The following is a 25,660-nucleotide window of genomic DNA, read 5'->3' as shown; positions in this document are numbered from 1 at the left end:
TTTCTGAGATAAACGTCTATTTCCCGATTTGGGTCACAATATAGGCGTTTTTCTATTTTGATTATAAGCAGGAAACTATACCACTCTTGATTTAAGCTTCCTGAGTTTCAGAGCACTGCTACTGAAGCATATTTTTATCCTCGCTCTAGTTTCTCAAGGAGAGGGAGGGGGTAGAAGAGAAGGATTAGGAATTGAGGAATTCTGGTGGTTGGTTGTTGGAATTTGTTTCTGTATTGCAGGGAAATTGGTGAATAAAAAATATAGTTAAATAAATAAAATAAGTCTTCATGAAAACAAGTTGATCATGTGTCAGAATGGGTTTAGGCAACTACAGACAAAGCGCCTTGCCATGCATTCTCTCCCATTTCTTGTTTTTAATGAGAGATATCTATAGAAATGGTAAATGCAACAGGATGTGGCGTGACATCCTGTGTCCAGGAACACCCAGCTATAGGAGCACTAGGAAGTTATTTTTGGAGCAGTACAGCAATTGGCAAAGGCTTGCTGGCCTGCTCCTGTAGAAGCACATCTCTGTCTACCATCACTTTAGGTAAAGAGCAAATAGATGTGACAGTTCTTGGTTCTCTCACTTTAGCTTGGGATTTCAGTACTGTGCGAGCTAGAAATCAGCAGACCTTATTCAATGAAGGGGTTTTGTTTTCCCACAAATACAGAATGGCAAAAAACGTCCTCTTGATTAATGTATGGGAGAATATTGTCACATCCAATGGACACTGTTCTAAACCAGTCAACTGCAATGTGCTGGTTTGTGACAGTTTAGGTTTTGATCATTTCTCACTTTTCTTTTCTTTTCTTGTTTGTTTTCATTGGAGACTGTCCCTGGGAATCAAATGAAATATCTTGAGCTGGCTTGTGCTTTGGAAGGAAAAGTTTGGCTCTTACACGGAGGCAACATTATTCAAGTGGATGCCTAAGCATTGTGTTGGTTGTCAAATGTCTTAAAGTCTTAAACTTCATCACTCAGCCTTAGCTTCTCTCCTTGTATGGCTGGACCTTTTCCATTCTTTTTCTTTTCATCTTTTTACTGATGTACAAGAGTTTTTCATTGTCCTACATATCTTCGATCCATAGTCAGGGTTTCCATATTCTCCAGGCACACTGGCCCAGTTGTGCTTTACTCCATGAAATAAAATCCTGCTTTCCTTAGAGAAAGTTCCATGCATACAATCTGACAAAACAAAGAATGGCTTACAGGCTTATTTTCGAAAGTGATCGCCGGCCATTTCCCGACATAAATCGGTAGATGGCCGGCGATCTCTCAAAAGCGGCAAAATCAGTATAATTGAAAGCAGCTTTTTTTGACAGCATCGCCGCTTTCCCATCGCCTCGCCGGCGAAAGTTCAAGGGGGCATGTCGGTGGCGTAGCGAAGGCGGGACATGGGCGGGCATGGGCGTGGCTACCAGATGGCTGGCTTTCGCGGATAATGGAAAAAAAAAGCGACGTTAAGCAATATTTCGCCGGGTTTACTTGGTCCTTTTATTTTCACGACCAAGCCTCAAAAAGGTGCCCCAACTCACCAGATGACCACCGGAGGGCATGGGGGATGACCTCCCTGTAGTCCCCCAGTGGCCACCAACCCTCTCCCACACTAAAAAAATAAAAAAAAAAACTTTTTTTACCAGCCTGTATGCCAGCCTCAAATGTCATACCCAGCTCCCTGACAGCAGTATGCAAGTCCCTGAAGCAGTTTTTAATGGGTGCAGTGCACTTCAGGCAGGCAGACCCAGGTCCATCCCCCCTACCTTACACTTGTGGTGCTAAGTTTGAGCCCTCCAACAACACCCACTGTACCCACATGTAGGTGCCCCCCTTCACCCATAAGGGCTATGGTAATGGTGTACAGTTGTGGGGAGTGGATTTGGGGGGGGGATTTGGGGGACTCAGCACCCAAGGTAAGGGAGCTATGCACCTGGGAGCTATTTGTGTATTTTTAAAACATTTTTAGAAGTGCCCCCTAGGGTGCCCGGTTGGTGTCCTGGCATGTCAGGGGGACCAGTGCACTACAAATGCTGGCTCCTCCCATGACCAAATGCCAGAGTTCGCCGGGTTTGAGATCGCCGGCATTTTTTTCCATTATCGCTGAAAAACAAAACCGGCGATCTCAAACCCGGCGAACTCTGGCATTTGGCCGGGCTAAACCGTATTATCAAAAAAAAGATGGCCGGCCATCTTTTTCGATAATACAGTTCCGGCCAGCTGTTGCGCCACCACCAAAATAGATCGCCGGTGAACTATTTCGCCGGCAACGTTCGATTATGCCCCTCCACGTCTGCCATTCGTCAGATTTATTTACCGCCTTTTTGAAGGAATTCACTCAAAGCAGTGTACAGCAAGAATAAATCAGACATGAGCAACAGGCAATTACAGCAGTAAAAATATTCAAATAAAAATATTCAAACAATACAAAGTACGGCAAAGTATACTATTTATAATGTCAACACAATGTAATAGAACATTTAAATTGACAGTGAAAGGTATAAGGAAAGATGGAACATATAGATAGGTAAGAGAGTAAGAAGAGTTAGAAAGTAAAAGAAAGTTGCAAATGAGGTCAGAGAGATGGTTAACATACAGATAGGTAAGGTTGTAAAAGGAGTTAGAAAATAAGGTTGGTTGTCTGCAACCACCAACGGAGGCTGCCGCTCTCCTGAGCTCACAGTGGCAACTTCACCTGCAGGAAATCCCTCTGCGGTGACCATCTGGACAGAAGGGACTTTTGCAGAGATCTCATGTGTGCCCTGGCCCAAGGCACCGCTTCTACTGTCACCACCATGGAGCCCAAAATTTGGACAACACTGACCTGAACAGAAATAAGTACATAAGTACATAAGTAGTGCCATACTGGAAAAGACCAAAGGTCCATCTAGCCCAGCATCCTGTCACCGACAGTGGCCAATCCAGGTCAAGGGCACCTGGCACGCTCCCCAAACGTAAAAACATTCCAGACAAGTTATACCTAAAAATGCGGAATTTTTCCAAGTCCATTTAATAGCGGTCTATGGACTTGTCCTTTAGGAATCTATCTAACCCCTTTTAAACTCCGTCAAGCTAACCGCCCGTACCACGTTCTCCGGCAACAAATTCCAGAGTCTAATTACACGTTGGGTGAAGAAAAATTTTCTCCGATTCATTTTAAATTTACCACACTGTAGCTTCAACTCATACCCTCTAGTCCTAGTATTTTTGGATAGCGTGAACAGTCGCTTCACATCCACCCGACCCATTCCACTCATTATTTTATACACTTCTATCATATCTCCCCTCAGCTGTCTCTTCTCCAAGCTGAAAAGCCCTAGCCTTCTCAGCCTCTCTTCATAGGAAAGTCGTCCCATCCCCACTATCATTTTCGTTGCCCTTCGCTGTACCTTTTCCAATTCTACTATATCTTTTTTGAGATACGGAGACCAGTACTGAACACAATACTCCAGGTGCGGTCGCACCATGGAGCGATACAACGGCATTATAACATCCGCACACCTGGACTCCATACCCTTCCTAATAACACCCAACATTCTATTCGCTTTCCTAGCCGCAGCAGCACACTGAGCAGAAGGTTTCAGCGTATCATCGACGACGACACCCAGATCCCTTTCTTGATCCGTAACTCCTAACGCGGAACCTTGCAAGACGTAGCTATAATTCGGGTTCCTCTTACCCACATGCATCACTTTGCACTTGTCAACATTGAACTTCATCTGCCACTTGCACCCATTCTCCCAGTCTCGCAAGGTCCTCCTGTAATCGTTCACATTCCTCCTGCGACTTGACGACCCTGAATAATTTTGTGTCATCGGCGAATTTAATTACCTCACTAGTTATTCCCATCTCTAGGTCATTTATAAATACATTAAAAAGCAACGGACCCAGCACAGACCCCTGCGGGACCCCACTAACTACCCTCCTCCACTGAGAATACTGGCCACGCAATCCTACTCTCTGCTTCCTATCTTTCAACCAGTTCTTAATCCATAATAATACCCTACCTCCGATTCCATGACTCTGCAATTTCTTCAGGAGTCTTTCGTGCGGCACTTTGTCAAACGCCTTCTGAAAATCCAGATATACAATATCAACCGGCTCCCCATTGTCCACATGTTTGCTTACCCCCTCAAAAAAATGCATTAGATTGGTGAGGCAAGACTTCCCTTCACTAAAGCCTGCAACTTGAGAATCCTGACCTGGGGAAGAAACACTTGACTTTGAATACTTTCAAAGGAGACCCCTAGGTAGTCGAGGGACTGAGACGGAACTAGATGACTTTTGAGAGAGTTGACCATCCAACCAAGGGACTGAACTACTCAAGCTGTGACCTGCAGGCTTTCCCGATATGACTTTGCCTTGATCAGCCAATCATCCAGGTAGGGATGAACCAGAATACCACCTTTTCCCAAGAGCCGTGCTACCACCACCATAGCCTTTGTGAATGTGTGAGGAGCTGTGGCGAGTCCAAAAGGTAAAGCCCGGAACTGATCATGCTTGCCCAAAACCGCAAAGCAAAGAAAATGCTGGTGCATGGGTCGAATCGGAATGTGCAGATAGCCCTTTGTTAAGTCCAGTGCGGTCAAAAAAGCTTCCCGGACTGGACCCCCACTATAACCGAATGAAGAGTCTCCATATGAAAACTGGTGACCTTGAGGACCTGACTGACAGCCTTGAGATCCAGAATCGGTCTGAAAGATCCTTCTGTCTTTGGCCCGACAAAGTAAATGGAATAACAACCCTCTGTGGAGGGAACTGGACAAATAGCCTGTAGATCAGTAAGTCTTTCAGAGTATCCCGGACCGTGCCTGTCTTGAGGCGAGAATGACAGGGAGACTCCAGAAAGGCGTCTGGAAGATGCTGTGCAAATTCTAAGGCATGCCCATCTCAAATAACCTCTAGCACCCACTGATCGGAGGTAATATGGGCCCACCACTTCCAATAGAACTGTGTCAAACAAGCTCCCACAGGAATCAGAGGTTGGACCTGGAAACCTTCATTGGGCAGGACAGGCTGGGGATGGGAAAGCAACTCCTGCTTCCCTGTGAGCCCCTCGAAAGAACCGGAACTGCTGAACCGGAGTCACTCTACCTGCTCTATAAAATCAACGAAAATCTCATCCTTGGGCTTGACCAACAAGTGGAACACGAAGCCTAGGTCTGCACTGCAAATCCCTAATTTCTATACTAAGCAGGATGACCATGTTAATGAAAACAGGCACCAGATAATGCCAGCACTGTCAGGCTTAATGTATGCTTTCTCTTTCATTCTACTGTATTTATTTCACACTTTTTTCAGTTGTAGCTCAAGATGAGTTACATTTGGTTTCTTCCTATCCCCAGAGGGTTTACAATCTAACCCCCTATTTACAAAGCTACACAGCAATGCCAACACAGCACATTCAAAGTGGATGGACTGTGTTGGCATTAGCACACCGGCAGCCGCTAGCTTGACTTTGTAAACAGGGGGGTAAGTTTGTACTTGAGGCATTGGGAGCTTAAATGGCTTGTTTAAGATCAGAAGGAGTAGCAGTGGGATTTGAACCTGGCTTCCCTGATTGTCAGCCTGATTCTTTAACCACTAGGCTACTCCTCTACTCCTTCTGCTCTTATCACAAGTCCAGGATAAAGTGTGAAGCAGAGTTATCAGGTTCTTAGGGATTTGACATGAGCTGTGATGTGAGTGCATCAGTTGTGGCCCCTGGCACTGAACAGAGACCACTAGCTCCTTTCACATAGGCCATCTTAGCAGGGTTTGAAGCAACAATCCCAAGGATAATATTGTTAGGATTGAGACCACTCATGAGAAGAACTGGGTATAAATTCAACATAGTTTGCTGTATATCATGTTGTCGATGACAGCATAGAAGAACAGACCTCCACAGTCCAAAGACAGATGCAAACATAGCGAAGGGGGCTAAAATAATAACTAGATGATGCTCTAAGAATTCAAATATTTATTAGCATCCAAGACTCGACACAGGCCATGTTCTGGCCACTAGGCCCGCATCAGGAGTCTATAAATAATCATATAACATATATAACTGATCAAAAATATTACAGTACAAAAATACACAATTTACAATATATTAGACAATACAATAAATTAAAACAATAGGGGAAATAAGAACCAATTGCAGTAAAAATATATAGAATATAAATTGCTGTTAAAATATACAAATAGGACTATTGCATGCAATATATTAGAATACAAAATAACCATATTGAAACAATATGAATGGGAAAACCACCCCAAAAGAATTGCAAGCCATTACTAATACACCAATTGTAAATATAATCCCATACAGTGGTAAACAATCAACTGAATTAATTTGATCATATTAAATTAAAAAAACTAAACAAATTGCTCCAGTGTATAATGAGCTTGTATTACACATAAAAATCAGAAGTACCCTGAAAAGTATAATCTGGAAAGATATACCCTAAAGCTGCATTTGGAATAAAACAAGAATCAAAGAGATACCTCAAAAGGATGTTTGTCAATTAATGCGTTATGTAGCTGTAAAGAAAGATAGGAATAACGAGAACTGTATCAGATTGAAGAGAAAATCAAAAAGCATCATATACTAAATCTTTCAAAGTGCATGGGAAAAAAGCAATGCGCTCAATGAAACTGAATAATTTAATATGATCAAATTCATTCAGTTGATTGTTTACCACTATATGGGATTATATTTACAATTGGTGTATTAGTAACGGTTTGCAACTCTGTTGGGGTGGTTTACTCATTGATAATGTTTCATTATGGTTATTTTGTATTCTAATATATTGCGTACAATAGTCCTATTTATATATTTTTAACTGCAATTTATATTTATATAACTGCAATTTATATTTTATATATTTTTACTGGAATTGGTTTTATTTTTTATTGTTTTAATTTATTGTATTGTCAAAAATATTGTTTATTTTGTATTTTGCATTTTACTTCTTTTGATCAGTTTATTGTTATATGATTATTTTAGACTCCTGATGCGGGCCTAGCGGCTGAAACATGGCCCATGTCATGTCTAGGATGCTAATAAATATTTGAATCCTTACAGCATTGTCTGATTATTATTTTAGTCCCTTTTGCTGTGTTTGCATCTGTGTATAATGTTGTACCACACTTCAAGATTTTTGGTGGGCGTGTAATAACTAATGTAGTAAACGGTAAATGGTATATGAGCTGTGGGTATATTTTTAATTATAAGTTGTGCCAGGGGAATAGCCATGGCGGGACAGTCCAGGTGAGCTATGGCCCCTCCACTTTGAAATCAGGACCACCCAGTCAGCAGCCATGGCATGGGCCAATGAGAAGAGACTTGAGATGGTGTCAACATTTATACTGCCCAGTTTCCTCCAGGCCTCATAAAAAAAAATCGATTCTGGCTATGCCACTGTGTTGTGCATAGCTGTACACCCGCTCAGTTGGGGATGTCTTTAGTATCTCTGACTGCAGGATCATAATACATGAGAGATACAACTGAAGATCCAATATGTGGCTCTAAGACAAACTTATTGCCACATTGCTAACATGAGCTAATTTATTGACATGTGATAATGTGATTTAATGCATGTTAAATAAGACAAGCCCATTATTCATTGTGAGGCCCATTTACTACTTGCATGCTAAACTGGCAAGTCATTAACCCTCTATTGCCCCAGGTACAAAAAAAACTTAGGACTTTTTTTACTAAGTGGCAGAAAACCCAATGCGGGCTTACCACTCACTATACAGGAAGTACTGCCGGGCTACCACAACAGCCCAGCAGTACTTTTCACCCTTAGTGTGCCGTCATTTCTGGCGCTACAAAAAATTATTTATTTTTGTAGCGCCAGAGTGTACCTGGCGGTAATTGGGCAGTGCCGCACGCTACCCTGTTACCGCCAGGTTAATGCGGGAGCCCTTACTGTTACCTCAATGGGTGATAAGAACTTCCCCACAAAATGGCTGCGCGGCAAGTGCTTTACATGCCGCTCGGCCATTTCCAGTAGGAAAGTGAAACTTCCCTTTTACCAGCTGCAGTAAAGGGGGCCTCGGCACACGTGTAAAACACACTCCACCAGCGCTGGCCTCCTTTTGCCGCAGCTTGGTAAAAGGAACCCTTTGATTGTGAGCCTACCAGGGACAGAGAATGTACCTGCATATAATATGTAAACATAGTAGATGACGGCAGAAAAATACCTGCACGGTCCATCTAGTCTGCCCAACAATTTAAACTCATATGTGCTACTTTGTGTATACCTGACCTTGATTCGTTTCTGCCATTTTCAGGGCACAGACTGTAGAAGTCTGCCCAGAACAAGGCCCACCTCCCAACCACCAGCCCCGCCTCCCCCCACCAGCTCCCCCACCAGCTTCTGAGGATCCCTTCCTTCCAAACAGGATTCCTTTATGTTTATCCCACACATTTTTAAATTCCGTTACCATTTTCATCTCCACCACTTCCCACGGGAGGGCATTCCAAGCATCCACCACTCGCTCCGTGAAAAAATACTTCCTGACATTTTTCTTGAGTCTGCCCCCCTTCAATCTCATTTCATGTCCTCTCATTTTACAGCCTTCCCCTCTCCAGAAAAGGTTCGTTTGCGGATTTATACCTTTCAAATATTTGAACGTTTGTATCATATCACCCCTGTTTCTCCTCTCCTCCAGGGTATACATGTTCAGGTGCGCAAGTCTCTCCTCATACGCCTTGTAACACAAATCCCATACCATTTTCATAGCTTTTCTTTGCACCGCTTCAATTTGTTTTACATCCTTAGCAAGATACGGCCTCCAAAACTGAACACAATACTCCAGGTTGGGCCTCACCAATGACTTGTACTTGTACAGGGGCATCAACAGCTCTTTTCTTCTGCTGGTCACACCTCTCTCTATACATCCTAGCAACCTTCTAGCTACGGCCACCGCCTTGTCACACTGTTTCGCCGCCTTCAGATCCTCATCTACTATCACCCCAAGATAAACCATTTTGCTTGTACCACAGTAATGTGGTATATCAAAAGTATACCCTTACCTATACTCATTAACATGCATTAACTCATTAGTACACATTAATAAAGGAGGTCCTTAATGTAATTCATTCTCCATTTTTTCAACAGACATATAAAAAATAAAACAACTGGCTCAAAAAACAGGAACCAGTTAAAAACATTCTTCATTTTCACACGCTTTAGCAAGAACTAGAAGGAAAAAGAGAGTCCATCAAATCTCAGGAAATGCAAATCCACAGAGACTGATAACTGGTCAAAATCACAAACATTGGCTTGCAAACTTGGAAAACTCCATTGCTTGACCTAATGCTCTACTCCAGCTATCATAAAAATGTGCTATTACCCAGTATGGTCCACATTATTAACATATCATTTCTAGAGTGTTCCCTGATGTAGAAGCTTGTGTTTCTATTGACGTAGTCCCCAGAAAGAAATTTTGCTCACTAGTGAATTGTGCACATCACTGTCAAAATTCTCATTCATCCAGCTATAGTTTCACCACACCCCATCAGATAAAAATGCTTTGATCCTTTAGCAGGTTTTTATAATAGAAATGTTTTGCTCATCACTCTTTTCCCCTTTTTGATGGTAGGTTATATTTCATTCCACCGTTCTGTCTTTTGTGGTCCGACTTTTCTCTCGGGGATGGTCCTCACAATCTAAGAAAGAATCCTCAGGCGTAAGTGTATAGGAAAAGTGATGTTTCACAATGGGCCACCATCGATCATCTTTCACTTAGCCCCTAAACTAAAAGCACATTGTGGGATATCAGAATGCCTTTCACCCTGCTACAACAATGAGTTTTTAGGAAAAGTTCCAGTTTCTTTGAAAACTCAGCTCTCCTGCTACGAATGATGAATGCTATGAAAGAAAATCCCAAGTAGTAATCTTGCCATGTCTAAAGGGTATCACAAAATGCAGGAATGGTTTCTTCAATGTCCTAGAGACAGCATTTTGAACACTTAATAGAGCAGCTATCAAACATGAGAGAAAAACCACTATTAAAATCTCCTCCTGTTGAATTTGTTTAATAATATTTGTTTACTTTAACAGCTCTAAAATACATATTGTTATATTTTTATTTGACACAATTACCATCTGCATTTCTAAAAATTCAATGTAACAACTAAAATAAGCAGCAAACATGATATAAAAACTACTAAAAACTATGCATAAAATATTAAATTACAATCAAATATACAACTCAAACATGCAGGCAATGCAAATATATGTAAGAAAATAAGGGGGCCCTTTTACAAAGGTGCACTAAAAAGTGGTCTGCACTACTTTTAGCAGCTGATTTTCATGCACGCTCAGGCCACCTCTTAGCACGTCTGCCAAAAAGCTGAATTCTATTTACGGTAATAATGGCCAAGTGCTAAGTCCAAAATTAGTGCCTGGCCATTTACCACATGAGCCTTACCACCTCCTATTTACTTGGTGGTAAGGGCTCATGCGCTAACCCTGTGGTAATCGGGAGCACACGACAAAGTGGCCATGCTGCCGATTATAGTCAGGAATGCCTCCCGCAGTAGAAAATAGAAAATTATTTTCTACCATGGGAAACTGCGCAAGCCAGCTTCAGAACTACCATCGGCTCCTGTGCTAGGTAGGGCCAATTTGGTGCATGCTATCTGTGCAGTACCCCTACCGCACCTTTGTACAAGGGTCCCAAGTAAAATAAATAAATATGTACATCAAATTTAAAACATTTTTTCTTAACACTGCCATCACCTACAAAATATTATGGCTGTTTTTGAAACATCTCATATATTCATCAACACAGTTCTAAGGAGTCTAGCACCCCTCTCAATCAACTTTATACCTTAGACTCTTCACTCTTACCCTACCTCTAAGATTTTGATAATTAAACTCTACAATAATGATCATTTCAACATCGTCACTCCTAAAACAATCTTGTAAAATTGCATGAAAGTGTAAAAGTAGGTACTGATATACTCTGAGTCAATGTAATGGTCAGGATATACTGTTTTTCTTTGATTGCAGTGCTATTTGCTTCTCCCCAAAGCTGCCACCCTCGGTGACTGCTTAGTTTGCCTAATGGTTAATCTGACCTTGATACTTAACATGCACAAGTATTTTCAAAACTGCCAAGTTGTACCATATTCACATTTAAATAATTGCATTTCCTAATTGAGGGGCCCTTTTACTAAGCCACGTAAGCGTCCATATACGCCCAACACATGCCAAAATGGAGTTACCGCCCGGTTACCATGTGGCTCTTGCGGTAATTTCATTTTTGGCAGGTGTCCACATGCGCGTCTGAAAAATAATTTTTATTTCAGACGCGCATATCGGACGCACGCCAAATGGCATTTGATGTGCATAGGTCATTACTGCCCGGTTACCATGTGACACTTTACCACTAGGTCAATGGCTGGCGGTAAGGTCGCAGACCCAAAATGGATGCGTGGCAATTTTGATTTTGCCACACGTCCATTTTTGGAAAAACTTTAAAAAGGCCTTTTTTTACAGGCCGCGCTGAAAAATGGATTGGCGCGTGCCCAAATCTGCGCCTACACTACCAGGAATCATTTTTCAGCGCGCCTTAGTAAAAGGACCCCTGATTGAACTGATCAGGGTATACAGTACGAGTAAAATGACCACAATTGACTCTTCCCACTGGATATGGTCTCTGTTTTCAGTTGTTTGACTCTTGTGTAGTATGCTTCAGGAGCCTTTGTTAATGCAGCTACGATAGCTTTCCTAAAATTATAAGAGTATATGAATGATAAGGAGACCACAGGTTTCAAAAGCTTTTTCATTTTTACCTGTTTCTTCCAGAGTCTCTGAATCCTTTTGCAAATGGGTTTCGGTCAATTTTTAATCTGGTGATCTATAAAGAAACAAGGCATGCAAATCAATTTTATAAAATTATTTTTCTTGTCATACCAAACAGAAAAACATCCATAAAGAGGCACAAGCGGTAGATGGATTTTTTTTTTTTTTTTTTGCAAACACGTACAAATTGCTTTTCTCGAAACCTATTTTTAAAGACTTTTTTCAATGCAGTTCATATGCAGTGTGACAAAATCCAAGGGGACATGTTGGGGGCATTTTTCTGCAATAATGGAACAAAGCAAAAAACAATCCAGGGCTAAAAGTATATGTTTTGGTCTAGACCTGTGTCAATCATGACTAAGTTGCAAAAGATGCCCTAAATGACCAGATGACCACTGAAGAGATTAAGCATGACACCCCCCTTACTCCCACAATGGTCACTGACCCCCTCCCATCCCCAAAGATGTAAAAGAAACAGTACATACCAGCCTCTATGACAGTTTCAGATGTTATGGCCAGACCTATTAGATCAGCAAGCAGGTCCCTGTAGAAGCCTAGTGGTCAGTGCAATGCACTATAGAGAAGGAGACCCAGGCCCATATCCCACTCTGTTATACTTGTGGTGGAAAGTGTGAGCTGTCCAAAACCCACCATAAACCTACTATACCCACATATAGGTGACACCTGCAGCCATAAGGGCTATTGTAATGGAGTGCAGTTGGATACAATAGGTTTTTGGTGGCTTTTGGAAGGGTCACCATGCAATATAAGAAGGTAATGGTGAGATGTGTACCTGGGACCTTTTATGTGAAGTCCACTGCAGTGCCCCCTAGGGTGCCCCACTGCTCTTCTGAGATGTCTGTGTGGCCAGTCTACTAAGAATGCTGGACCCTATCCAGCTCATTTTCGAAAGAGAAGGGCGCCCATCTTTCGACACAAATCGGGAGATGGGCGCCCTTCTCTCAGGGGCGCCAGAATTGGCATAATCGAAAGCTGATTTTGGGCATCCCCAATTGCTTTCCGTTGCCGGGATGGCCAAAGTTCCCGGGGGCATGTTGGAAGGGCAACAAGGGCGGGACAGGGGCGTGCCGGGCATGGTTAAGAGATGGGCACCCTTGGCCAATAATGGAAAAATGAAGGGCGTCTGTGGCGAGAATTTGGTCCACTTTATTTGGTCCCTTTTTTTTCAGGTCCAAGTCCCAAAAAAGTGCCCGAACTGACCAGATGACCACCGGAGGGAATCAGGGATCACCTCCCCTGACTCCTCCAGTGGTCACTAACCCTCTCCCACCCTCAAAAAAACAACTTTCAAAACTTTTTTTGCCAGCCTCTATTCAAATGTCATACTCTGGTCCAACGCAGCAGTATGCAGGTCCCTGGAGCAGTTTTAGTGGGTGCAGTGCACTTCAGGCAGGTGGACCCAGGCCCATCCCCCCCCTTACCCTGTTCCACTTGTGGTGGAAAATGGGAGCCCTACAAACCCAACCGAAACCCACTGTACCCACATGTAGGTGCCCCCTTCACCCCTTAGGGCTATGGTAGTGGTGTATAGTTGTGGGTGTGGGTTTCGGGGGGGGAGGTTCAGGGGGCTCAGCACCCAAGGTAAGGGAGTTATGTACATGGGAACAATTTGCGAAGTCCACTGTAGGTCCCCCTGGGGTGCACGGTTGGTGTCCTGGCATGTGAGAGGGACCAGTGCACTACGAATCCTGGCCCCTCCCATGACCAAATGCCTTGGATTTATTCATTTTTGCAATGGGCGCCATCGGTTTCCATTCTGGGGGAAAACCAAGGGCGCCCATCTCTAAATCCAGCGATCTCAACATTTAGGTCGACATTTGGGCGCCCCCAAGCATATTATCGAAACGAAAAATGGGCACCTATCTCATTTTGAAAATATGGTTGGCCCCGCCCCTTCGCGGCGCTGTCCTCAGAGATGGGCGCCCTTAGAGATGGGCGTCCCTGTTCGAAAATGCCCCTCCACATACCCTAATGGCTTGTTTTTGTGCATTTTTCCCTTGGAATTTTTAAATTATTTTTTTGAAAATGGTCCTAAAAAGATAAACACACAGAGCACAAAAACGTCTAGCAAATGGTCATTTTCAAAACAAAAAGATATTTTTCTTTTTGAAAATCACTATATTTTTTCAGCAAAATATCCAGAATTGGATTTAGATGTCATATTCAAAATGCCCCTCCACATGTCCACTTGTGTTTCATGATAGTGTAATGCAACTTTGCAGCTCTCTGTGTCCTCTTTCAGTTTACTATAACCTGTACAACTACTGGGCTACTTTTGTGTGGTTGATCTCCAATTGGACTATATATATTTACTATGATTTGTTCTAATTAATACTAGCCTATGTTTCCTCCACTTTTTTCTTCTATCATTTGACCTTGTAGTACTGTCCAAGGACTTTTCATTCATGCAATGGGTGTCTTATTCACACTGATTGAGCTTTGGTTTGTCCAGTTGACACTGACATGTTTGATAATGATATGTTTGCCAAGCTCCAGGTTACTTAAAGTACCAACACTGTATGTTTTCCAGTTTTTCCTATCAAGCAGCTCACCCTTGTCTAAAGGCGAACCTTTGTTATTGAAAACAGAATTCAATAGCAAAGGAATATGAGATGATTCTATTAAAGTGTGCCTATATATACATATCTATTCTACTTTCCATTATAGAATATTAGTATAACTGGGTATACTTGTGCCTATAATTTAGACGCAAGCACTTAACGCCAGCCATACAGCCTAAATGCTGGAGATATATGCATGACTTATTCTCTAACTACCTGATATTTAAAACCATTTAACCAGCCAGGAATGACTCTTGGCCGGTTACATGGTACTTAACCGGCTATCTGGAAATATTCAGCAGGAGATAGCTGGTTATCTTCTATGGAATATTGCCAGTTAGCACTTAGGGCTAGATTCTATATATGGAGCTTAGATTTCTGTATGGAAATACGTGCATAACTTAATTGGCATAACAAGGCAATAAACATTTTTAACAGCACTTAAGCAATAATGAGCACTAATTGGCAATTATTAGAATTTATTCACGGAAATCACTAAGTGTATGCTATAAAGAACTGTGCCTAAATTGATAAGCGCACAGTTCAAAATAAATGTGCTTTGGTTTAAAAGGGGCGTATTTATGGGCATTTCGTTTGCATGCCAAAATTTCCACACATAATTACAGAATACTGGTCAGTGCATCTAAATATACATACATGGATTTACACCAGGTTTTTTATTGGCGTAAATGAGCGTGTGTAGATTTAGGTGCTACAATCAACTAAGCACATTCTATAAACCGTGCCTAAATCTTATAGAATACGCTTAAATCCACAAGGATTTTTAAGGCGCCATATATAGAATCTGGCCCTTAGCGGATAACCGGTTATATAGCGTGATATAGCTAGCTATCTGCTGATATTCAGCACATCACTAGCTATGTTTGGCGGCCAAATTAGGCCACCAAAATAGCTGGAATATCTTTGGCCAGTTTAAAGTTAGCACTGAATATCAGCTTGGCTGGTTAAATTTAAATAAACAAAAAAACACCCAGATATTCAATGCCTGTCACCGGAAACGGCCCAGCATTGAATAACCGGGCTCAGTGCCAACCGCAGGAGGCAGCCCAGCTACCTCCCATGGTCTGAATATTGGACCTAAATATTCTTTAAATTAGACATGTGTGTGCCCCACCTGAGCTCTGCCCAGTCTCAGCCTATGCGTAGGCTCATTTGTAAAATATGCACTCTGTAAGATATGCATATATTTAGAGGAAAATCCATGGGAGATGAAGATGCAGTCTATCTTATAGTGGAGACAGTCCTTGATACAGCAACTTTGCGAAACATGGATTCATGTTGGCATGAGAAGTCTCCTTCTGTATAACTATGAACTAAAAAGAAGAAGGGTCTAAGCTTTTAAAGTACTTTAATTTTGAATAAGAGTTTTTTTATATAAGAAAAATTATAAGTAAAATATAAAAAATACTAAAATTTTGGATCAATGATGAATACATGCCCACTCTAAGCAATGCTTGACTCAATAAACTGAGCAATAGTAGTGGTGTCATGCGCATCCGATAGATCCAACAGTGCTACTGTATTTAATTGTACTGTGTAAGACAAATCTTTAATTTGTTTGGAGCTGGGCATTCTGGCTTGGGTATATTTAGAGAAAGGCACTTAGGTGAATTTTCAGCATTTACATGAGTGTGTACACACATATGTGTACATATGCCATTATTCTAACCACTTAAGCGCATAAATATTAGAATTTATTATATAGACGTAGCCTCTACTGATCTTCAAATAGTGCCATTCTACCTTGTCTTTCATCCTTACTTTATCCATAAAGGCTTATTTGCTATAAAGAGAAGTTGTAATACAGTTTGATTGATAGAATCAATCCCATATGAGATTCCATGCTACTGACCCCAGGGATGAGCAGTGGTAGATCTTAATAATGGTTTATGGACCATAGCTAGTGTAAATGCCCACAACTACAATTCTATAACTGGGGGAGTCGAAATTTATGCATCACTTGAATACATACAGAGAATTCTTGTGGTGCTAACAGGATACCTAAGTACTATTCTATAACAGCTCACACAAGTGGCATAGTGCATAAATGCAAGGGGGTAGGGGCAGAACATGTGCAGGCCTCCCATATACGTGTGTAACTTAGAGAATACTTTAAGTTATGTGCATGCTTGCCACATTTAGGCAGCCACAGTTATGCTAGGTCTTTGGCTGGTATAACGGTGGGCATGTAAATGTAAGATGCATTGATACCTGATTACTAGGGTAAACAGAATCTGGATGCCATTATTATTTAAGTATTTGGGTTTACAGTTCCATTTTACATGTACTGGGACTGTCCCTAGTGGGCTCACAATCTAAGTAGTACATTGTTCTACTGTTGTACCTGGGGCAATGGAGGATTAAGTGACTTGCCCAGGGTCCCACAGAGCTGCATAGGGAATTGAACCTGGTTCCCCAAGGAATCAAACCCAGTTCCCCAGGTCTACAACCCACTACACTAAGCATTAGTCCACTCCTCCAACAGCCTCTAACCTCATAGCATCAAGGTGCTTACATGGAGGTGTAACTAAGAACTAAGCCCAAAGATTGTAAGCCCTTCAGGTGCAGGTAAATACCAATTGTATCTGAATGTAACCCGCCTTGAACTACTACTGAAAAAAGTGGCAGCTAAATCCAAATCTCCTTCCCTCCCCCCCCCCCCCCCCACCCAAACCTATGCATATAAAATGTTATTCTCCATGTTCAAACCACTTATAAAACGAGCACCTGCATTTCACCTTTAGAAAGTAAATAAAGCAGGTCAGAATATTTCTCTGTAGTCAGAAATGATCAGTGTTGATTTAGGAAGGTTCATAACTTATTGTTAAATGATCGCCAGATTTTGAGCAATCTCGATTACCGCTGGGGGAACTGTTATTGTTCCATTGAAGAATGTCCAGAGTCTATTAGGAACTGTCCATTCTTGTGGAAGAACATTCAGCTCTGTTTGTCACTGATGAGGAACAATGCAGTATCAATCTGGAACCACTTATCACTATTTTGAAAACATATCATGGCTTCAAAATACTCTGGCATGGCTCGTAATAAAGCAAAAATTCAGGGAAAGCAAAAACAGAATGGCTGTTGTCTAAAATCATTACCAGAAAGAGAAATACATTCTGGATTTGTTTATAAAAATATGCTCTGTGAAAAACGTGTCCTAGTCAGAATATAAAAAGTACGATGCCAGTATCCTGTCTCCAACAGTGACCAGTCTGGGTCATTTGGAAGTGCCTACCAACTCCTAATGAAGTGTTCTTTTTATGTTAACTAAAAATTTGAAAGATCTAGCACAGTGATTCTCAACCGGTGTGTTAGGATACATTGGTGTGTCTGCAAGAGGTAGGAGGTGTGTCACCAAAACTTTGGCATAGACATCAACCCTGTACTTTCCTTAACAACCATCCATGCCTGCCACCTGAAGAAACCAGAGATCCAGAGACTTAAGTACTTAAAATCTCCATAAGTGGTCCCTATTTCTATTCCCAGTTACCCCCAATGAGAACTGCTGTCACTACCCCCAACTGGAAATTTTGCAGTTCTATCATCTATAGGTTCTGTTTCCTATTTAGGGCCCTGTTTACTAAGCCATGCTAGAGGCGTGTTAGTGTTTTTAGCACACGCTAATGCTTAGTGCGCACTAACCCTGTAGATGCCCATAATATTCTAATGGGTGTTTACATGGTTAGCAAGTGCTAAAAACGCTAATGCACCTTTGTAAAAAGGGCCCTTAGTTTTTGAGCAGCACAATATCTGGCAGAGGATGGATTTTATGTAGCTGTTACTGAAGTGAAGAATTTGAATATACATTTGTTTTGTATGACAAGGTGTAAGTGAAAACATTCCATCTCTATGCTCTGTATAGACTCAAGAATGGGTATAAGGGACCTGTTTACTAAGGTGCGCTAGCGTTTTTAGTGCTCACTAAAAATTAGCATGCTAACGCAGAGGCACCAATACGAATATATGGGTGTCTCTAGCGTTAGCATGCGCTAAAAACACTAGCGTGCCTTAGTAAACAGAGCCCTTAATTCTGTACAAGAATATTTTATATTTTCCTTGCAATGAAATATTTAGGAGGGTTTTTTTATTTGTTTAATTTTGTTTTGCTGTGATTTTTAGTGTTCAGTGTGTCACACATATGAACACTATATCTGCCACTTTTGTCACAATAGTAGAAAGATTGAGAACCACTAACATAGTACCTCAGCATCAAAGTGCCTATATTCAATACTATGGCTCCAGGAAGGACGTTATGTTCTTCTCAGCTGTCTCTTCTTAAAATTCCAGATGGAATTAAATGGATGGCAGTGAAGTAAATTACACCCATAATAACAACACAGGTGACAAAGAAAAGAAAACCAATAAATCATTCACTTTGAACTAAAACAAGCTTTCATACTTTCTGGTACAGAACATCAGGCTAAAAAAGCCTGAACACACCAGCATTAAAAAGTAATCATGGCTTCACAGTCCATTAATTTGCATTTTTCATTTTGCCATATTGCATTTCAAGATAGTCAGTCAGTAGACTGGCGCACACAAACTGCTACCCCTTCATTTACAGTTTCAAATCAAATACATTCAGCATTAACATAGGAGGGCATTAGAATAATCTGGTACTAATATTAATAGGCATGCAAATAACATAGGAACAGCCTTAGTACATGGCTTCTAGCTGATTCCTATAGCATAGACATTGCATGCAAAGTGATATGTCTTTTTTGATCAACATGTAAATTATAGTTCATTTCTAGGCACCATAGTCATGGATGACGAAGGTCCTAAGAAAATAAAATGCTCTTATGACCCCAAAACAGATCTTGAGGAAGGTTACAAAAGTAGTTAACTGCTTGCAGGTTAAATAAGGCCGCTAGGAAGGTTTCCAAAGTTTGCATGGTGCTACTACTTGAGAATTGACCACGTGAAGACCCCAGAGGCAGAGTTTTCTTCAAAATGGACTGAAGGAGAGATCAAAAGCCAATCTAAGCTTTATACCTGGCCTTAGTATGCAACCTAAAATTTAGCATACCTAAATTTGTTCATTTAGTTGGTAATATTATTGTTGCCATGTATCTTGTCTCCAGTAAAGAGCAAAAACAGGAAAACAACACTCCCACAAAATTATGATAATCAAAGAGTGGAAGACATCATGGAATGAGTGCCAGGAGGGCCACTGGCTCAGTTTAATCTTCAAATAAAATATATAAAATGCTAAAAAATACTCTTGAGTAGATGCTACACCTTTTGTAGATATTATTATGTTCTCCAGCTTAACTTTTTTGTTGTGTTAGTAAGCTCTGTGCTTACTTTTCATGCATCTCACATTGGCTGGATTTTTAGTACCAACAATGGTGTTGACAGGAGCCCTGATGAAGCTTGTGCACTGAAACACAGCCCATGTTGGGACTTACTAGTCAGCACATCCTGTATACTGCATCAGGAGTATAAACTGTTGTTTTTTTTTAGCATTTTACCCCCCCCCCCCCCCCCCTTTTACAAAGACGCACTAGCGGTACTGCTGCCACAGCCTCAAAGTGAACGGGCTGTATTGGCATTACCATGTGGCTTAGCTTTGTAAAAAAAGGGGGGGGGGGGTTATATATATTTCTACTCCCTCCAGGGTATCCACTCTATTGACCATCTTCGTGTCATCTGCAAAAAGGCAAACTTTTCCATCTAACTCTCCAGCAAGGTCTCTCACAAATATATTAAACAGAATTGGCCCCAGCACCGACCCCTGAAGCACTCCACTACTCACCTTCCTTTCCTCTGATCTGATTCCATTTACCACCACCCTCTGCCCCCTGTCAGTTAACCAGTTTCCAATCCAGTTCACCACTTTGGGTCCTAAATTCAGCCCTTTCAATTTATTCAGGAGTCTTCTGTGAGGGACCATATTAAAGGCACTGCTGAACTCCAAGTAGATCACATCTATCGCATGTACTTCATCCAGTTCTTTGGTCACCCATTTGAAGAAGTGAATCAAATTTGTTTAGCAGGATTTTCCTTTGGTAAAGCCATGTTGCCACGGCTCCTGTAACCTGTTGGCTTCTAGAAAGTCAACTATCCTTTCCTTCAGCAGCGATTCCATTATTTTTCCTACCACCAACGTGAGGCTTATTGGCCTGTAGTTTCCCACTTCTTCCCTGTCTCCACTTTTGAGAAGAGGGACCACATCAGCTCCTCTCCAATCCTGCGGAACCTCTCCCATCTCTAAACATCTACTCCATCTCTAAAGATCTACTAAATAAATCCTTAAGAGGTCCCACCAGGACTTCTCTGAGCTCCCTCAGTATCCTGGGAGATATCCCAATTGGCCCCAAAGCTTTATCCACTTTCAGATTTTCATACTGTTTATAAACGCTTTCTTCCGTGAACGGCGCTATATCCACTCCATTCACAGATATATCCTCAGCAGCTGACATACTAAGTGATGGCAGATAAAGACCTGAATGGTCCATCCAGTCTGCTCAACTGTCACACTCATTATTAATTCATGATTAAATCAACAATGAATGTGATGTAAAATACTTGACCATCATCTTTCTTTGGGGTTTATGGGATATAGGCCATAGAAGTCCGCCTGGCCCTATCCTTATGTTCCATCTACTAGAGTTGCTGTCAAAGCCCACTCCAGCCTATTTGTCATTTGTGAGACCGTAAAAGTCTACCCAGCGCTGTAGTAGCTGTCGAAGCCCTTTCCAGCTCATCCTAAGCCAGATTGCCATATATGGGACACAGACCATACAAGTCTACCCAGCACTGGCCCTAGTTCATCACAGCCAAAGTCACCATCTAAGCATCACTCAACACATTCACACACATGAAGACATTTATGTTTAGGTTTTTTATACCATCCAGAAAGAGTTTTTTAATTTTTTTATTTATAAGTTTTACATCTTTTAACCAAGCAATTTACACTTGTACAGAAAAGTGTTATATAAGAAAATTATTACTTCTCATAAAGAATAAAGAAACATAGAAAATATATAAACACTCAAGTCCACATTATTAGGATCCAAGACTAATGAAAAAGAAGATATTAAAGAAAATTAAATTTCTTAGGCAATATTATACCTGAGGAATATAGGCTACCAATTAACTACATAAAGAGCTTACTTAATCTCCTAAAGGTCTTTTAGTTGCTATAAAAGCTGACAAGTGAGAAGACAGTAAATACGTATTTAACAGCATTGTATCTAATAATACATTTACATGGGTATCTTAAGAAAAAAGTTCCACCTATTTGCAGAACTCCAGGTTTCAATAATAAGAACTGTTTATGTCTACGTTGAGTTTCCCTTGATACATCAGGAAATAATTGAATCTTAAAGCCTAGAAACAATTTATCTCTGTTTTTAAAAAACATTCGAAATAACCATTGTTTATCAGGTAAGAATGCCACTGAAGCAACCAAAGTCGTTGCAATGGTTAAATCTGAATCTGAAGTATCCAATAAAGCGGAAACATCCAAAGAATTTTGCTGTTGTTCCATTACTTTTGTTGATAAATAATAAACTTGTGTAAAAGGAGGAAATTTATCTTCTGGAATTTCCAAAACTTCTTTCATATAACGTTTCAACATTTCCAAGGGCCTCACCAAAGTAAGCCTTGGAAAATTTAGAAAACGAAGATTATTGCTCCTTAAATAATTTTCAAAAGTTTCAGATTTCCTCCTCAGATTAGACAAATCTTTGACCAATAAAGTCTGTACGCTTTGAATGTTTAAGACATTCTTATCAACTTGTTCCATCGAACATACATATCTTTAACTTCTGTTTCAATTTTTCCCACTCTCTGTTCTACATGAGAGAGCTTCTGTGTGAGAGTAGTAGATTGTGTAAGAAAAGTCTTAGCTAAATCAGAAATTAATGACCATAAAGAGTTACCTCTTCAGGCTTCTTACTCAAAAAATCAGGAAACGTAGAGTGAGAAAAATCACTTGTCCTCTCAAGCTCAGGAGCATTTCGGTCCCCCGCCTCAATCACTGCAAGCTTGTTTTCTCGGGAGGAAACCTTCTCCTCCAATCTCCCCCCATTGCAAATTAGCCTCAGTCGGACTGGTTCCTTGCCTGCTTCCCAGAGTCGGCCCAGTCGATTCAGAAAGGGGAGAGCTTGAGCCTTGTGGTTGTGGGGGAGGAGCTCTATTGTCATGGCTCAGTGTTGTCTCAAGCCCAGGAGACGCCGTCACCTCCTCTCTCAAACTGGCGTCTCCTATGGGACCGCTCCCGACTTCTCCTCCAGCCCCACAGACTCCTCACATGACAATCCATAGGACCCACGATTGGGGACACCAGCAGCTGGGAGGCTCGAACTGCTGCTTTACCCCGGCGTTTAGGCATTTTTTTCAAAGGTAAGAGAAAGGGAGTCTGCCATTCCTCAGGTACCAAAGAGAACAGATTTCATATTTTCTCCCCCTCTTTCTTTTTTCCCTCTCCATAAAGAGTTATAATGGGATTTGAACCTATGCCCCTTGATTTACAGTCCACTGCACTAACCACAAGGCTATGCCTCTGTTCTATGATTGATATTTTTTTATTATGACTAATGACAGACTTCTATGATCTGTGTCCTGATCATGACTGGACAGATTTTGATAGGCTGGAGTGGGGCTTTGATGGCAGCTCCAGTAGTTGGGGAACAAGGCCAGTGCAGGACAGATTTCTACGGTCTGTGCCCTGAAAATGGCATGGACAAATCAAGATCAAGTATACATATGTTGTATCACATCATACCTTATGCTATGAGTTTATCTTGTTGGGCAGACTGGATGAACTGTTCAGGCCCTTGTCTGTTATCACCTACTATGTTACTATGTTATTATGGAATCCACCTAGACTTTTTAAAATTAGGTGAAATATCAATATATGGATGACTAAATAACAATGTTATAAAGTAATTTATATTTTGGAGCCAAGAATTATTTCTACTGTAGCCAACGTTTCAATTGAAAGGAAGTTCCATACACTGCTGTGTAGATGCACCGACATTTTAAAATGATTAAAGGTGCCAAACACCCTCTCTACACACAGTGAAGCAGCTTGCCCAACATTGTGAGCTGAATCCTATGGCTGCAACGAGAGCTACCCTGAAATGCTGGTCAGAAAAATGGGATCAGCTGAAGAGTCTATGATGACGTGGTGTCAACAGATATTAACTTTATTATAGATAAGTAGGGCTACTGGAAACCTGCAGCATAGGTACCTGCAGAGATTTCCAGAGCTTCTGCTCTGAACAGTAAGAAATTACCTCATGTGTGATATCAATAGTTGCTTGGCAGACCATTACACAATTATTAGACTTTCCAGGTTCTTCCAGAAGGAAGAAGGATCTAATGGCCCAATATTAAAATCAGAGAGAGGGAACTGATGTAGGAGGGAATGCCTTTCAGTGCATATGCACTACATTTGCATAACTGTATTTGTTTTTTCTTGCCTCCCCAGTCACTGATCAAGCCTATTAGGGGAAAGTCCCTTTCAGTCTAAAGCCCTAGCCCTATACCTAACTATCTTAGCTGGCAGAAGGTGTTCAAGGAGTAATTCATGGGTACAGGAAAGAGAAGCCACTTAAGCATCTGCCCTGTTCTTGTTCCTGAGGGAGCAGGGAACCCTCTACATCCCTTCTAAAAAATTAAGGTTTAAAGAAAAACTGGACTACAAGTGTATTTTTTGGCAGGAAGACCTGAACACTTCCCATCTATGGGTGGTTCAGGAACCTCTACTGGGCTGAAAGAAATATTCACCATTCAACTATCTACAGGGTCCTTGGAGGATCAAAATCTGCTTCTGCCAAGCCAGATTTCAAGGGCATGCATTTGAGTCTCAGAGACTCACCACAGTCACCATCTGTGCTTTAAATGGAAGACTGTATTGGACTTAACAAAAGCTTTGTCTGTTACCCTCAGTGGGACCCATGCTAGAGTTCTAGAGATACTGGGGAAAATATTCAGCCAGCAGCAGTAAGTGGGTTTTTTTTTGGCCATCTCTAGGGCTGTCAACTAGATTCAGATTTGCCCGACACGGTTGATCCAGTTCTGGGCTTACCCCAATGCATGCAGGGACTCGTAGCCTTGCTTTCTTAGGGAATCCAATGAAAAAAATCAGAACTACAAGTCCCTGCATGCAGTGGGGTAAGCCCAGGACTAGATCAACCCTGTCGTGTGACTCTGGATCTAGTTGTCAACCCTAACCCTTGTTAGACCCAGATATTCAATACCAGGCCATGTTTGGGCACTGGCATAGAATATCCAGGTTTGTGTAGTCAGTTATCCCTTACACACCTAAGTGAAACCAGATAGACAGGACTGAGTTTTCTGTGGTCCAATTTGTCTGGTTAACCTAGGCAGTTAAGTGCCGACTCTGCCCCTGGACCGGCCATCAAATAGTCGGCAATGGTTTTACCAGCTAGTGTTGATATTCAATGGCACAATCTGTTTAAGTGCAGCCCCCGCACAAGTGATTTAAACAACCAGGAGACTCTCATGGTCAGTTAAATCGCTTTGAATACCAACCTCATTGTACATAATTTGGCTAAATACTTGGTGCCTCTGCCTCACATCTGTAGCCGCCATATTATAATTCTTCCAGAAAGATTTAATTTTAGTAAACAGTTGATTTGGAACACCAGCTTTGGACTGGACTGGCTTATTATGAGAGTGAGAAGTACAGAGAGAATACAGAAGCTGCTAACAGCCTCCAGTTTTGCCTATGCCAGTTCTGTTGCCAAATCAAAAGCTATTGTTTATGTAGGGGTCCTAACAGTTCCCTTTAAACTAAGTGGGTGTCTTCCAACTGCATTGCTACCAGTAAGGGATGTATCTTCAATCTCTAGGGACAGGCAGGTTCCCTGGAGTCCTGCAGAACATACCTATCCCTCACTATTAAAAATAAGACAGTGAAACAGCACCCGTGGATGTTCGTTAGTAAACAATTTTATTAATAATTTGAAGACTCGACACAAACAGCGCGTGCAGTGTCTCTGACGGCATCTTTTTTTAAAAAACAGTCTTTCTAAAGACTATCACGTTACGCCTGAAGGATTATCTTCAACGTTATTCTGCAATACTTTGCCTTAGAGTCAGCTGTGAGATCTTAAAAAGGTTTGTCATCATTATTGCCACGCAGCACTGTGCAAAGCAGACTCCTGATGCAGGCCTGACGGCCGAAACACGACATTGTGTCGAGTCTTCAAATTATTAATAAAATTGTTTACTAACGAACATCCTCCAGTTTCTGGTATCCTTGGTTGCTCACC

General features: G+C 41.4%; 1 protein-coding gene across 1 annotated transcript in view; it reads right to left on the bottom strand.

Moving 5' to 3' along the window:
• Positions 1 to 11,597: 11,597 nt before the first annotated feature.
• TBX15 (T-box transcription factor 15) overlaps positions 11,598 to 25,660 on the bottom strand; it is a 180,153-nt gene continuing 166,090 nt past the window's right edge. The window contains exons 6-7 of the mRNA XM_030205032.1: positions 11,793 to 11,857; positions 11,598 to 11,727 (exon numbers count right to left, since the gene is read on the bottom strand). Of these exons, the coding sequence (XP_030060892.1) occupies positions 11,598 to 11,727; positions 11,793 to 11,857 (195 nt within the window). The remainder of the gene's footprint in view (positions 11,728 to 11,792; positions 11,858 to 25,660) is intronic.

The sequence above is a fragment of the Microcaecilia unicolor genome, chromosome 5, assembly GCF_901765095.1.
Source record: "Microcaecilia unicolor chromosome 5, aMicUni1.1, whole genome shotgun sequence".
Taxonomy (NCBI): domain Eukaryota; kingdom Metazoa; phylum Chordata; class Amphibia; order Gymnophiona; family Siphonopidae; genus Microcaecilia; species Microcaecilia unicolor.
The sequence above is the reverse complement of the archived record's forward strand: the minus strand, read 5'-3'. Positions and strand labels throughout refer to the sequence as shown.